General features: G+C 37.4%; 1 protein-coding gene across 4 annotated transcripts in view; it reads right to left on the bottom strand.

The window, feature by feature from the left end:
- The window catches only part of ITGAV (integrin subunit alpha V), a 115,523-nt gene extending 103,920 nt beyond the window's left edge, over positions 1–11,603 (bottom strand). For 3 of the 4 annotated variants that reach the window (XM_072612595.1, XM_072612596.1, XM_072612594.1), the window contains exon 1: positions 10,817–11,444. In XM_072612595.1, coding sequence (XP_072468696.1) covers positions 10,817–11,049 — 233 coding nt within the window. In that variant the 5' untranslated portion in view covers positions 11,050–11,444. Of the gene's footprint in view, positions 1–10,816 lie in introns of all 4 variants that reach the window. The other variant, XM_072612597.1, reaches the window with a different exon arrangement.
- Positions 11,604–15,963: the final 4,360 nt, after the last annotated feature.

Below are 15,963 nucleotides of genomic sequence, written 5' to 3'. Positions count from 1 at the left end.
TCCCCTCTCCTCCTCTCAACCTCCAGCTGTTGGAAGCCCTTGCTCCCTTCAAAGCACAGGTCAACCACCACCTTCTTCTACATGAAACCTATCTTGATCTCCCCTCTCAAAAACTTTTATGTACTTATATGCTGTTCCCTTCAAATAGAACTCAAGCTCCTTGAGGACAGAACGACTTTGTTATGGCTTTTGTTTCCCCAGAGCTAAGACAATTCCTGACACATTATAAATGTTTGTTGGTTTATTGATTGATTTCCCCAATTGCTAGTATTCTATCTAAAGCATGACAGTTGTACAATTAATGAGTAACTAACAGTCATAATTTAGATAAATCTTTATTCCCACCTAAGAAGAGATAAGAAATTTGGTTACAATAATCTTAAAACTTCCACACTAAGTCTGAAAAAAGTGTTATATACTTTTAAGACTAGAAAAGAAAGCTATTTTTCACTAACTTGTTTGCCAAGGCTAAATAATTTTAAGAAAACATTGGATCATTCTTCCATTAGCAAAGTGATATTTATAGTTCTATCCATATAGCCCTAACATATATTACACATATGCTTAGTTTTGTTGTAATATGAAATAATTTTTAGAGTTTTTTCATAAGGTGGAAAAATAAAAGTCTGAATCCAGATGTTTGCCTTTGAGTTCTTCTTAACAAAGTAACGATGTCCAGGATGGATAGTTCAATTGAGTAAATGTCTGCCTTTGTTTACAAGGCAGTTCCGGGTGACCCTCACATTTAAACAATCCCATGCGATTATTGCAAAATATGCAACTGTAAGAGCAAAAGGACCAATCCCTAAACATAAGATTTTTCTAACATCTAAATAATCTTCAAGTGACTGGATTTACACAAAGCATCTTTAAAAAGTTTCTTTAATTCTGGCTTTAGGTACCTTTTTTATTTGCTACTACATATCAGAGAGAACAGCAACAGGAATAGGACAATTGTTAGGAACAAAGAGTTCATCAAAGACTGAAAAAGTTCAAGAGAGGATATTATCCAATTGAAAACAGAACTTTTCTGACAACATGAACTACTTACATGTGAGGTGAGGGCATCATTGCTGCTTTTAAGCACCCAAAAAGCATACGACAAGCATGAAATTATGATAATTAGGTCACAAACATGAATCATTAACATTTTCCCAAAGTCCTTCATGCGAAGTCTCATGACCTATTTAGCTGATGCAGGAAATGATGGAACTTGGCTAAAAATAGAATGAGTTTTTAAAATGTTGGAACATTATTGATTTCCAAAAGCTAAGTGTTCAAACAGTGAGGAAGAACGTTCATTGGCTCCAAAAGCCAACCAGGTCTTTTGAGAAGCCGTTTTTATTTAAGACTCAAGAAAATATTTTTTTACAGGCTTTACAACAAGTCAAGAGAAAGAATGGATGAGAAAATGAAATAATGTGGCCAAGAACTGAAGAAGCCAGAAAGAAATACAGGACTGAAAGAGGGAAGGAAATTTCTATGCATAAATAAATGAGAAAGATGAAGAAATGGTAGCCATCAAAGTGACCTGCACAAAAATGGGTACTCACTAAAAGTGTTAAATGAATGAATGCTCTTTGAACAATGGTGACATATGAGGGTACTGAGAAATGCAAATCAAAACAGGCTACCACAAGCTGTGCTTGTTGAATGTACCAGAAAATCAAACACAAATTTAATTTTATGGAATCTGGGTATAAGGTCCACTCCTCACAATGTCCAATGAATGCTCCTGCTCATTAAATCAGAGTGATTTAAGGCCTATAAATTGGCGTAACCACAAAAGTTTAAATAAAAAATATGCAACTGCAGCATTGTTCAAAAAAAATAGGATTAAGGGTCAGAAGGTCTGAGATTTAGTACTAATTCTGCCATTACAACTTGCTCTGTGACTGTGTGTGTGTGTGTGTGTGTGTGTGTGTGTGTGCGCGCGCTCACTCATCAGTAGTCTGGTACAAATATCCTAACTATCTAATAACAAAACCAATAATAATATCAATACTCTCTGAAGAAATAGGAGATTGCAAATGCTAAAAAGTTGCTGAAGCAAGAGACTTTCTTTATATGGTCTTCCCAAAAGAACAGTATCGAACGAGATTGATAAGTAAATAGAACTTCAAAAAAAAATGCAAAAAATTATCAACCATCAAGTACTCATAAGCATCAATGGTGGCAGTTTGGCATGTAGATGTTAGGTATAATAAAGACAACTTCCAACGGCTGTGAGAATGGCAGAAGCCCCCCATTCACTCCCTTTCCTTAAACCAGCCTTACCTCCCTTTAATAACTATGCACTCTACTATGCCTTATGACTACTGTCATTGTCAGGATTCTTGGTAACAGTACTTGGGGAATTTTCAGGAAAAGAAGGAAACTGAGTAACCAAACTGCCTGCCATCGCTCCATGGGAATGGAGAATAAAGAGGGGAGGGAGAATTAGAGAAGAGGATACAAAAACTAACAGGATGTCTATCTACTCAGTTTCCTATCCCAAGGTCCTCTTTAAATGCAAAACCTTTAGGAATGTGACTTTGTTACCAAGGATAGGAAGTTTGTTGAAAAATGACAAAGTCATTTTTTTCAAACTCTGCAAATAAACAAAATTATTCAGTAGTAGCACATCCTAGATAAAGTATGTTTGAGCTGTTTAGCTGACTCTATTAACCAACAAACCTAGAGAAGGTCAACATCTTTTTAAAAGGCAGAATGATAATAATTATGTATATGCCAGAAGAAGAAAAAATTGAACAGAGAGAAAAGAATAAGAAGCAGAGTTAGGAATTCTGAGTCCTGTATTTTTACTTTCTAACTCCCCCATCCCATAACCCAATCAAACTCACCTTCTTACCCATCTCCTGCCTTGTGCCTTTTCCCTGGCTATTCTCCATGCTTAGAACATACTCATTCCCTAATTCCATTTCTTAGAATCTGTAGTTTTCTACAAGTTCAAGCACTACTTTCTCCATGGAGCTTTTTCTGATCCTGTCACTTGTCAGAGCCAAATTCCCAAATTTCTTTATACTTATGGACTTATATATGTTTTCTCCTCCAAGTGAGACTAAAGTTTCTTGAGGGCAGAGACTACTAACATTTGTCTTTCTCTTTTCAGTGCATTTGATAGAGATGTTTAACAATAGTTTGTGGATTAATTGACTGAAGATCTCTGAAATCTTGTCAGTGTGGATACTTCATGTACCAACACACATTAAGATCCCACTGGGACTAAGAAGACCATTTTATGACTTACTGTGATTTAAATTTCATCACCTAGTGGCCTATCTTCTGGTTAACTGGGTTGGTCCTTGGACAACAGAGTCACACAGCCTGTCAAAGGGTCTGTATTTGAAGTCTTTACAGATTGGCAGGGTCTGATAGAGATTATATTTAGATGTTGTAGGTGTTCAGATATAGATTTGGATGTTCTAGAAGCCAGGGTCATCTCCATACCAGTGAAACATCGCAGTGGGATTTTATTGGAGGCCCAAAAAAGTGCTAACAAAAAAATCAGTAAAAATAACAGCAAACATTTATCAAGCACCTACTATGTGCCAAGCACTGTGCTGAGGATACAAAGAAGGCAAAAACTGTCATTGTCCTCAAGGAGATCACATAGACAGCGTACAAATACCTATACACAGACAATATCATGTCACAGGAACAGACAGATGCACGTTATACTTGTACGTTGTCTTCTCATCTAAATTGCTCTATAAATTTTAGGCCTAAACCAGTAGCAATTGTCACTGATAACCATCTTAGTATATTTGCTTTATGGATGGTCATAAATGTACAAGATACTCTCACACACCATGTTACCAAAGGAATAAAAACAAGACTTTAACAACACCAAATCAATAAAGAGCTCAAATGTCCATGTTACAGGATTATTTACTTTGAACCCTTCCTAAAATGAAGGTTATTTATAAACTTACATATAAGACAGAGTGGTATAATGGAAAGAGCATAGGCAGTGAAGTCAGAGGATATGGCTTTAAATCCACCTCCAGCAACTGTGCAACCTTTGGCAAGTCATTTAATTTCTCTATGCCTCAGTTTCCTCAACTGTAAAATGAGGGAGGGTTGAACTAGACTGTGGTCCTTTCCAGCTCTGAATCTATGACAATATACTATGTTGGAATTTTCCCTTTTTACAGGTGATTTAGGCAGGGAAATATTATTTTATGCTTCAGCGAGCCACTGCATTTTAGACAAAATATAACTTTAAAGAAACTTAATGTTTCTATATCACATACAAAATAGCAAGAGCATTTGAAAGCTGTTTGAAGTACGCTTTGATTAGCATAAATTTTGTCTAAAGCCTACTGCTGCTTGGTTGCATGGAAAACAAGCCAACAACTTTACTCTTTGAAACTGAAGTCAAGTAAGTGTTTACTCTAGAAAGAAACTTACCAAGTACATAATAGAATATCTAAACAAGGATTTTCCTCTGAAGTCTCTCCATCTCTCCTGACATACATCTGACACCTATTTATAGCAGAGAAACACATGTATCCATACAATCTTTCAACCTCCATATCTTCAAAATGCAAACTAATGCTAGTCGAAATCATTATGGGAGCTACATAAGGGCCCGCTTGGCCAGCATTTAACATTTGGGGAAGGTAGCACTTACATGGTGCTGACTTTGTGCCAGACACTGTGCTAAGTGCTTTAACAACTGTCTCATTTGATCCTCACAACAACACTACCACCAAATAGATGCTGTTATTTCCACTTTACAGTTGAGGCAACTGAGGCAAACCAAGGTTGTTCAAGATCACATAGTTATTAAGTATCAGAGGCTAAATCTGAACTTAGGTCTTTCTGACGCCTGACCTAGTGCTCTATCCACTGAGCAACCTTGCCATTTAGCATTTTCTTTTAGCAAACTTAGTCATCATACTTCTTATTCTCTTTGGTATGCCTATGTTAGATACCAAGGGAACACTAATGTCCTTTCCAACTCCAAGTTGATTATAAGTAGATATTTAAGCCTTACATACCTTCAAGGTTTATATTATATATTAAATTATTATGTTATATATAGAAAAAGTATACCATAAGATAGATACTTTAGACCAGAAAATAAATTTACTAAGGGGCCTAAACTGCCAAGGTAAACCTTGTTCTCTAGTTAGAATATACCATGGACCAAATGTAGGGAACAAAAGTGTGGCTGCCCCTGTAAAATTATATTGAGCAACAGATTTTATAGGAAATTAAAGATTTAAAAGGCCTAGAGTTTGATTTTTTTCAAATTACCAACAAAATAGATCATAATAATCAGGTAAGAGTAAATATGGCACAGTAAAAGAACTAGGCTGAAACTCAAGGGTTATATTTCTAGTCCTGGCTCTGCACTAAGAGGATGTGGGACCTTAAAAGAGAAACTTTCATAATTTATGTAATGAACATAATAATATAATGGCTAAAAAAACCTAATAATACAATTGTTAAATTTTCTGTGTATTTATACAAGAAATGAAATTATTTGCCCAGGGTTTCATAGCTACTAAGTACCTAAGGCCAGATTTGAACTCAGTAACATCCACTGAGGTCACCTAAGTGCCTACACTGAGAAAAACATTAGCACTCTAATCAGAGCTATAATAAATCATAAATTTAGGGGATTAATGGTGAAAAATGCCTTCTGCTTCTCAACAGAGGTAGACAATAGGTGGGGAACAAGGCACACATTTTCACATGAGGCTAATGGTTTTTGTTTAGTCTCCTTTGCTGCAAGAGGGAGAGGATTTAAAGCATCACTTTTTAAAATTAAAAAAAAAAACATTTTATATCTCTGACACTCTCCCTATAAAACAAAGGAATTATACCTTCAATCGTCTCTAAGTTTTGCCTCCAGCAGTAAAGTCTGATACTGTTTTCTTTACCATCAACCATGATGTCTTCTGTCAAAAATATAACACACTGTAATATAATATGAAAGATTCCAGGTTGCTTTCCCTAGTCATCTCTTTAATGAGTGTGAAAACATTCCAATGCAGTTGGGCTGTGCCAGCATTTTTATTTTGCTTAGCATTTTATTACCTCTCGCTCTAGTTGTGATGCATTGTTAGGATCTCTAACCTACAAACTATATAACATACACACAAGCTTTATGCAGAGAAATAACTCACAATTTCCTATATTCTCAGAGTGGTTCCAGCAAACTTTATTTTTAAACCTATAATTTAGGATCATACAAAAATGTGAAGCCATGATACCTGTCCCACCTTATAATCTGATTATAGATGGAACTGCACTATGGGTCAATAATCATCAACAAGGACTTGTTTTTACAGCTTCAAATCAAAAATTTACAAAATAAATGTTGTCAACCAATTTCTTGTCATTTTAATCTCACTCCAATTCTTACAGGGTATGAAAATGACCCTGGAGTCTTTAACACTATTCCCAGCAGAAGAGAAGCTTTAGTAGGTCCTACTAATCAAGAGAGACAAAGTTCCAGACAATATGTACTGTCCAAGAATTTGCCTAGCTAATAGTGAGAGCTCCTTCACCAGAAAGTTTGCCAACAGGTGACAGATTTTTCTTTTTTAACAAAAGCAACGTATAAAAATTTCCTAAAGGCTATGGGGGTTGCAGTTTATCTCAGAGGAAATGTTACCCCTTGATCAAATAGTTAGATATTACTGACTTAGCTTTAGATAAAGGTCATCTGTCCTCTTTTTATCACAGCTTAGTGAATAAAATATACACCTGCTACACCATGATATATCACAAAGCCTAATTTCATGAATTAATATTGTTGGAAATTTCCTCCTAATGCAGATGGCAACTCCTCACTAATTTCAGTCTTTACAGTTGACTAGGGCACTGTGAGATTCAGTGCCTGGCTCATGGTCACACAGCTAATGTATGTCTGAGTCAAGATTTCAAGTTTTACTCTCTCCAAAGTCTCTCTATGAAGTAAACAACTAGTTGTTGCTCAGTCTTGTCGGACTCTTGATGACCCAGTATGAGATTTTCTTGGCAAAGATAACATAGTGGTTTGCCATTTCCTTCTCCATTGGATTAGATAATCTGAAGTTAAGTGACATGCCCAGGGTCAAACAGCTACTAAGTATCTGAGGCCACATTTGAACTCAGGTCTTCCTGACTACAGACTCAGCCCTCTATCCAAAGAGCTACCTCAAACAAGCATTGCTTAATAGAAACATAATATGGTGAGAATACTGCATATGGAATCAGAGAACCCAAGTCTGAACCCCAACTCTGCTACTGACTACCTGTGATCCTGTACAATAAACATGATGTTTCAACCATAGTTTCATAATCTGTGAAATTAAGAAGTTATACTAAATGATCCCTACAGACTCTTCCACTTATAAATATAAAGAACATTTGACTTTTACTATATACTCCTCTGTTTGACTACTGAAATTACATGGCACAAACTGAATTAAGCCTTACATAGTCCTTCTTTTCCCTTATTTGACACTAACCCATAAGAACATAGAGTGTAATTCTTCTCTTTGGGCTCTAGAAGGTATCAAAAAGTTCTTCCCATTGCCCCAAAGAGAACTTTTCTCCAGTTTACTCTCCAAATTCTTCAAGGTGATCAAGTACCCAAGATTGCTTGTCTATAGCCTTATTACAGATTATTTATGCTATATTTGGAAAGAAATTCAAGAAAATCTGAAGACAGAAAAAACTGCTCTAGGGTACTGTATAATGGAATAATAAATTAATAATAAATTAACTATTAATTGAGCATTGTCCAGGTACAAAATTCTGCACTAAGAATTGAGGGTTAAATACACACACATATAGAGAGAGAGATAGAATGATATAGATATTCTTTTTTTTCTTTTCAGCTCTAAAAGTATGATTTTATAATTCTATCAACTGTTTTATTAGTTTTATTGCAGCACTAAGTGGAAGGTTTGAATAGGAAAAAAATACTTTTAATTTCTAACTCTTGCTATCACATAGTCATCCCCACAAAGAATATACTTGGTAAATTGCAGAATTATTTGCTCTTACATATCTTAGCACCAAGCATATGGCCACATCTCTTTTGACATTGGACAAGTTTGACACTGTTTACCAATCTAATATTAAAAGTCACAAATTTTAAAGAAAATGAAATATAAACCAACTTAATTTAAAATTCCTTCCATCAATAATTTTTTTCAATTATATCACTGTTTTTATTAACTTTATTTGTATATCAGAATCTATTCCTAGAGCTCTATGAGGTTTTAAAATTTCCTTCTCCTTTATGCTCTCTCAAAAGTTTTTACATTAGTACTTATATTTTCAATTTCTATGACTATATCTTTCAAAATATCATCACGAGTATCATGACCAAACGCAAAAGTCTAGCAGAGAATAATTCTGTGACTTGTTGGGTATTACAAATAGACAACAGTAGAGCTTGGATTAAAATTTAGTATAAAGCATTGGGGTCAGAATTATAGTTCCTTTTAGTTTCCTAACTAATCCAGTCTGTTTTCTTTCTGGAGATAAAAAAACTTTAGGAATACATGGGATCTCTATTCCTCCATTCCCACCGGTGGTAGATGTGTTTTTATTTCATGTTAATAGTTTTAAGACTACCCAAGATTTAGTTCATTTATTCGGTAAATTTGTAAAAGCAGTAACAATATTCTGCAGCATCCCTCTGCTAACTCAATGAAAAAGTATTTTTTAAAACTTCACTGCTGAATAGTAAATTAAGAAATAATTTTTATTATAATTTGTAGGAGTATATTATTTTATAGTAATTTTTTTCTCTCTTAAGACTTAGGAGGTGTGGTGTGTGTACAACGATGTTTATAAAGTGGCCCAAGGCATTCTTATATTCTTTCTCATTTGATCTTCACAACATGCCAATTTTAGAGGTAAGTCAATCAGCAAAAAATATATCAAATTCAAGTTCACTCCACCCTTGAAGACATCTTTAGTAGAATCATCTGATCATAACTTTAAAGTTGGAAAGGAGGTTTAAAGATCCTTGAATCCATGTGGCAAGCAGAATATTTCAACAAACAGCTAAAATATCAGCTAAAATATCTGGACATTGTCATTGTTGTCAACAGCTCAACATTACCAGATTTCAAATGGGAATAAAAGTTTTCAAAAGCTCACAAAGTTTTATCAACCTCTCCTATCTTTTCACCTACCTTGCAGGACCTGCCAGAAAATCAAGAGAATAATATTTACAAAATACTCCATTCCTTTGGAGAATTTAAATTCTAACTTAAAGAGTGTTTCCAGTGTAGTAGTAGTAGATAACTACGTACTTTCTAAATTTTTGGAATTTCTATACAAAGTGAATCTAAGAGGAATCTCTTGGCAACAATAAAACACTACACCATTGAGATAAATATGAAAATCTTTTGATACAAAAATAAGAGATAAAGATGACTAATATTGAATCAAAAGAGAAAGTAGAAACAAAGAATACAAACATGCTTCACAATTTAGCCCAAGTTATTTGTGTCATTTAGCAAAGGTAACCTGTATTCCAAACTCAAAAAAGATTTAATTAAAACTGGTATAAAACAAGAAACTAAAGCAGAAGAGAGGACAAGACTCTTTTTTTCTGTTTCTTTTTAAAAACCTAGGTTTTTATAATGTCTACTGAACAGATTTCTTATTAAATAAATTACATTCAGTGGAATGACTCCAGTGTGGCACTTAGGGAAAGTAGGTGTTTTGTTTTATTTTGAATAATATGATAGGCAACGGGAAAAAGAACCTTAATTATTAGGCTATGGTAAAATATGCATAACATCATCAAATCGGCTACAAATATATTATAATAATAAAATAGGCCTTTCCTCAAACCTATTTAAAATTATCTCTTGCAAATTAAAATTCAATATGAATATTCCTACTGGAATAACATAAGCAGTACTCTCAGGAGAGAAAACAACGAATGGACATAAAAATGTCTGATGTAATTAACAAAGTTTCAGAAAGAATCCTAAACACAGTTATCCGTTTATAAACTGGATTTAAAGATTTAAAGGATGAAAAAATGTATGTCCTTATAAAATCAGTACTTCCAGACGAATATCCAGAGCAGGGTTTTCCTACCAATCAATAAGCATTTGTAAAAGAAAGTTGTTTTTTTTTTTTTTATTAACTACTGATAATATCAGTTACAACGCCTAAAATCTCGTCACGATGAATTTAGAACAGCTGAAACAAAATTAAATTCTCGAATCCCGGAAGATTCAGGAAATTCCCAGAGAGAGAAAGTTCAACAAGTAGCCACATTCTTTCAAAACAATGACTCCAAATTGTGTATTCAATACATCTGCCCAAGCTCAAATCTGCAAAACCCTGCGAGTTCTAGAGATAAGGCACCGCGTACTTAGTGTAACAATGTAGCCATTGTGAGACGCCTGACAGTGTGGGAGAGGGATGGAAAAGAGAAAGAGAATCCAGAAAAGAACCCTAGCAAGCAAAAACGGGAAGGGGAAAAGAGCACGGAACCCCAGGTCTGAGAACACAGTAAAAAGGAGAGGGATGGCTGGTGAAGTGAAAAAGGGGATTGAGTGTGAAAGTAATTCCAGTCCCTCCAACTGGAAGAAGGGGCGCAGAGGGTGAGCCCAACTAGAAAGTCTTTGTTGGACTTTCACTTTTTTTCCAGTGTAAAAGCTGGGGCCAGGAGATCTAACCTACACTCACCTCCCATCCCCCTTTGTGGGAGACGGTCTCGTCAACCCCTAAGAGTCGGGACAGGATTCGTAGACCTGCTCAGAAGCCAAGGCAGAGTGCGCAGAAAGAAGGGGGGAAAAAAGGAAGGAAGACTCCCAGCTAAGTTGCGGCCACTTACGAGGAAGGGTCTGGGGAGAAGAAATCCACCGCAAAGCCGAAGTAACTTCCCTCCGGGCCAGAATACTCGGCAGGACTATCCACATCCAGGTTGAAGGCGCCGCAGAGAGGTGGCAGGGGCGGCAGCAGTAGCAGCAGGAGGCCGAGGAGAAGGAGGTGGAGGCAGCGGCGCCGGAGGTGGAGAAGCAGTAGCGGCAGCCGCCGCCGCCGCCTCCTCCCCAGCCAAGGGGCCATCTCTGAAGTGCGCGGCTCGGCGCCTGTCTTAGCGCCCCCAGCCACCCCCTCCTCGGCCGCGGCTGCTCCGCGCCCACCGGCGCCCCTTGCTGCAAGTTAGCGGAGACGAAGTTTCTGACCGGCCCAGCCACGGAAGGGAGGGAGGAGAGCAGAGCCGGCTGTGGCGTCCGCTAGGGAGGGAGACTCTCCCGGCTGGGGACGATTTTCTCTTGGGATCGCTGCGTGGGCTGGAGCTCTGGCCGGCTCTCCACGCCCGTCCTCTTTCCCTCCCACAATCCCTCCCCCTTAATCCGGTCTCCCTCGGCCTTCCAGAGCTGAGCCGGGTGCTTAACTCTCTGCTGCTGGCGGGGCACTGACCTGGGAACAGAGGGACATCCCGGCCTTAGTGCAACCTCGACTGGGAAGAGGAGGCGGAGAAGGGAGAGGAGGAGGAGCTGATGGCTCGGGGGCGGTTGAGATGTCGGGGAGAAGGAGGAAGTGGAGGAGGGAGGGAAGGCCGTCATCCGACTGGCAAGAGCCCTGCAAACTTCCGTGCCGAGCGCTGGGTGTTCTCTAACCTAGCCAAGCTTTGGCTGGGGCACTCCAAATTCGCCCGGCCTTCGTCTGCTGCGCGGCTGCCAAAGGAGGAACTGGAAACGGGATACGAGAGGAGAACGGCTGTTCTCCGAGCTTTGAAGGGTCAACAAGCGAGGGCTTTGGGAAGGAAGTGGGGGGGAGAGCAGAGTGGTGGCAGGGCAAGATGACCCTAGTGAACACATTTTTCCCCTAGTGTTTAAGAGCTGAGGATGCTCATCCACCTCCTTGGATTTTCTGTACCACGAGAGCCCAGAAGGTGTGATGACAAGAAACTCACAAATAAAACCATTTTAGATGTTTAGTGTTTAAATCCGGAAGAGTTTGCTACAATAAAGAGAACTTGGGTAAAACAAACAAGCTAGCAGTTGTAAAGGTGTGAGTAATAACCTAGACTTGATTAATAACCTAGACAAGAAATTTTGCCTTCCCAACCAACGCTATATCCTATCAATTTATTTATCTTATTTTTCATAAGTAGCCTTATGATCATCAGTATGCTTTAAATGTTTGACAAAGAAGATATAGAGCTAAAAAAGACCTTTGTAAGACTCCAATCCACCACATTTTGTCCAGAGAGATTATAACTTACCCAATATTGTTCTGGTAATATGACTGTTCAAGCCTAGGTCATAGGATCATATGTCAAACCTGTGAATGGAACCTCAAAGACCATCTAATGCAATCCTTTCGATTTAAAAAGAAGAAAACTGAGACCTAGGGAGGTTGTGACATGTCCAAGGTCACACAGATAAATACCAGAAGTGGAATTTAAACCCAGATCCTCTCACCCTAGAGCCAGGGATCTTTCCTAGTATCACCTACTGTGCTTCCAAATGTAGCATTCCTTTTATTTTAAGCAAAATGCAAAAAATTTATCGTTTACTTGTACCAGGAACTGTATAGGTGTTAACTCCAGAACAGATTCTATGAACTAATGTGAACAAATTCTATAAAGTTTGATTTCAGTCAAAGGACTGCACTTGAGGACCTAGAGCGCCACATGTGGCCTAAAGACCTCAGGTTTCCCACCTGATGTAAACATTCTTCAGCAAAGGTGGTCAAATGACAAATCACTCCTACCAACAAAATCAACCTCCTACAGATACATACAGAATCCGTACAGTGGGTGGAGAGAAAAGTGACATGAATTTAGAGCACACATGATTGTGAGTTATACATGCAGGGAAAAACATGTATCCAAAGCAACTTGTAACTCCCAAACTTCAGAGTCTTGATGTCCTTTCCTTTTTTCCAAAGTTTTTTGTTTTATTTTTGTCATTCAGTCATTCCAGTTTTGTTGGACTCTATGACCCAGTAGACCTCTGTCATGAAGTTTTCTTGGCAAAGAGAGTGTAGTGGCTTGCCATTTCCTTCTCCACTGGCAAATTGAGACTAAGTGACTTGCCCAAGGTCACACAACTAGGAAGTTTCCAAAGTTTACTTATAAACTTAACTACAAAATAGGATATCTGTGATATACAGGTGACTCTGCTGATCAGTAGAGCTAGTTCTTTGTAGGGCACAACTAATAATGTTGATTTTGAATATCACCTGTGTGGGCTAGCTAGTTGTTATTCTATTTCACTACCAGGAGAACTTTCCAGTTTTAGGCTCATAGGGAAAATATACTAGAAAGCTTATTCACTAGTTAAATGGCTTATCTTAATATAGTAATCAATCACAGGTTTTGCTAAGGCTACTTCATAGTGTTCATCAAAACAAAAATCACATTACCATCCATTTGTATACTGCTACCTTTCCAGTATTATACTTTGAGTGTGTCCAAATCTTCAGCTGGACTGGAGAACATATTTGTGATTCATGTTGTGTCACTGTAATCACTGACCCTATGGCTGTCATTCCCTCACTTCTCCTCCTTGCATTTCTTCTTGTTGAAAATCTCACCCACTTCTTCCTAAAAGCTTTTTCTGATTTCCCTTCCAGTTGCACACCTTACCAAATTGATAATGATATCCCAGCCCCTTGAATCTCACATGGCATTTTGCACATCTCTTATGTAAGGTACTGTATCTTTGTTGAAGGTACTGATCATGTGTTATTCTGTAGGAGACTGACTCCATCTTCTGCAGCTCTCAGTGCAGTAATCATCAACTCCTGATAACCACATACAAACCTAACAGTAAAAATGATGAGGTTACATAGAATGAAACTGATCTGTACCATTCACCAATATCCTGACACTCTTCAGTACTTCAAAGGGTAAGGGGTGAAATGTCAAATGCATTCTCCTACTGAATGCCATTAAGTGTAGTATCAGCCTTCATGGAAACAACCATTGCAACGCATAGAAATACTCATTACTAAGAGACTTGTCTTCTCAGAGTTGTCCCATAAAGCATCTTTCTTGGATTATAATAAAAAATCAGAGGTACTATTAACCCTCCAGAATGTAACTGAGAAGACATCAGCAATTACTGAAGCATATACCTATTCCTTCATCTCTAAAAAACTCATTACAAAAAAGGTTGTATGTGAAAGATATCCTTTATGAAACTATAAAAAGAAGCCTTTGCAGGTGATTTTTTTTTTTGTCACTTTAAGGGTTTTCATTTATTTATTTATTTAGTGTTCAACATTCACTTTTATAAGATTGTGAGTTCCAAATTTTCCTTCTCCCCTCTCCCCAAGACAGCTTGAAATCTGATATAGGCTATATATGTACAATCATATTATACATTTCCACTTTAGAAGAATCAAAACATAAGGGACAAACCGAGAGACAGACAGACGGACAGACAGACAGAGAGAGAGAATAGTATGCTTCAGTCTGCATTCAGACTCCATAGTTCTTTCTCTGAATATGGATAGCATTTATCCATCATGAGTCTTTTGCAATTGTCTTAGATCATTGCCTGCTGAGAAGAATTAAGTCTATCTAAGATGGTTATCGCACAATGTTGCTGTTACTGTATACATTGTTCTCCTGGTTCTACTTACTTCACTCAGCAGCAGATGATTTTCTTTCACCATAAAATAGGTTTAGTTTTTTGGGTTTTTTTAGGCAAACATACATTTGGCATTTGAACAACATGGCCAGCCTACTGAACTCTACTGAAGTAGAGTTTCAATGCTTGGCTGTTGAGCTTGAGAAAGGACCTCAGTTTGTAATGCCTTATCTTGCCAGGTGATCTTCAGGTGGTCTTTCTAAGACCATTCAAATGGAAGAGATGCAATTTCCTGGCATGGTGCTAGCATACTCTTCAGGTTCCACAGGCATACAATGAAGTCAGCCTGAAAACTCTTATTAAAAAATGTGTGTGTTTGTATGTGTATGTATGTGAAGGTTGTCCTTTATGAAATTATAATGATTTTCTATAACCTATCTTACCTTTTATCATGCAATTAACCAACAGGGATAAAGACTATAGAATTTATTGTATGTTGATTACCCCCAAAAAAGACTAAAATAGAATATAGTCCTAAAATTTCTATTCCGTCTTTCATGTCTTCATTATCATCATGTAATATTCCTTGATAGAGACAATTACAGGGATAACTTTATTCTTTGATCATCTGATGAATGAAGTGATGCACAAAATCAGAAGATGCCTTTGTCAAAGGCATAAAGCACTTCATGGAAGATGTCCTGTACAATGCCTCAATGGAAGAGAATTCCCTACATAGGGTGAAGCTCTCCAAAAGATTCTATTTGCCATTTACATCATGACATCAAGCCCTGGAAGAATAGAGAAACTTTTCAATGAAATCCAAGATAGACAGTAGTTACAATAATGTAAATGGAAAGAATGACTCACCAAAATATCAAAAATAAATGTGACAAAATTATAAAGATCAAATGGTACTCTAGAGAAGGCACCCCCAACCTACTCCTTCATGGGGGTAGGAGGTCCACAGGTGTTATCCACTGCATTTTTGTGCTTTTTCAATGTGTCAATCAATTGTGCTCTTTTTTTTCTCTCTTAAAAAAATATTCTTTGTCATCTGGGATGTTCTTGGGGAAGGGGCGGGGGAAGAGAGTACTGTGGTGATGTAAAAAAAAACACCCAGAGATAATAAAATGCCCATAATAAAAAAACTAGAAAATGTCAATGAAAATATTTTTAAATGATGTGGTCTATATACCTAGCTAAAACTTTGCTAAGAAGAGGTGTGGGGAATGAGCTATGCCTTTGATGCTACTTTTATAATGTCAGTCTCAAGTGGAAAATCTCTTATTGACTTTATTTTTGTTTGCTCAATAAAACAGTGACATTCAAAACCCTCCATAAAGTCTCCCCTAAGTCTAGCTCTCCGAACTTCTCTCCTACTACACTCCAGTGTGAATTCTTTGCTCCAAGCAGGTTGGTCTCCTTCTTG

This window comes from Notamacropus eugenii, chromosome 5, assembly GCF_028372415.1.
Source record: "Notamacropus eugenii isolate mMacEug1 chromosome 5, mMacEug1.pri_v2, whole genome shotgun sequence".
In the NCBI taxonomy this organism is placed as follows: Eukaryota; Metazoa; Chordata; class Mammalia; order Diprotodontia; family Macropodidae; genus Notamacropus; species Notamacropus eugenii.
Note: the sequence above shows the minus strand (reverse complement) of the source record. Positions and strands in the feature narration are given on the sequence as shown.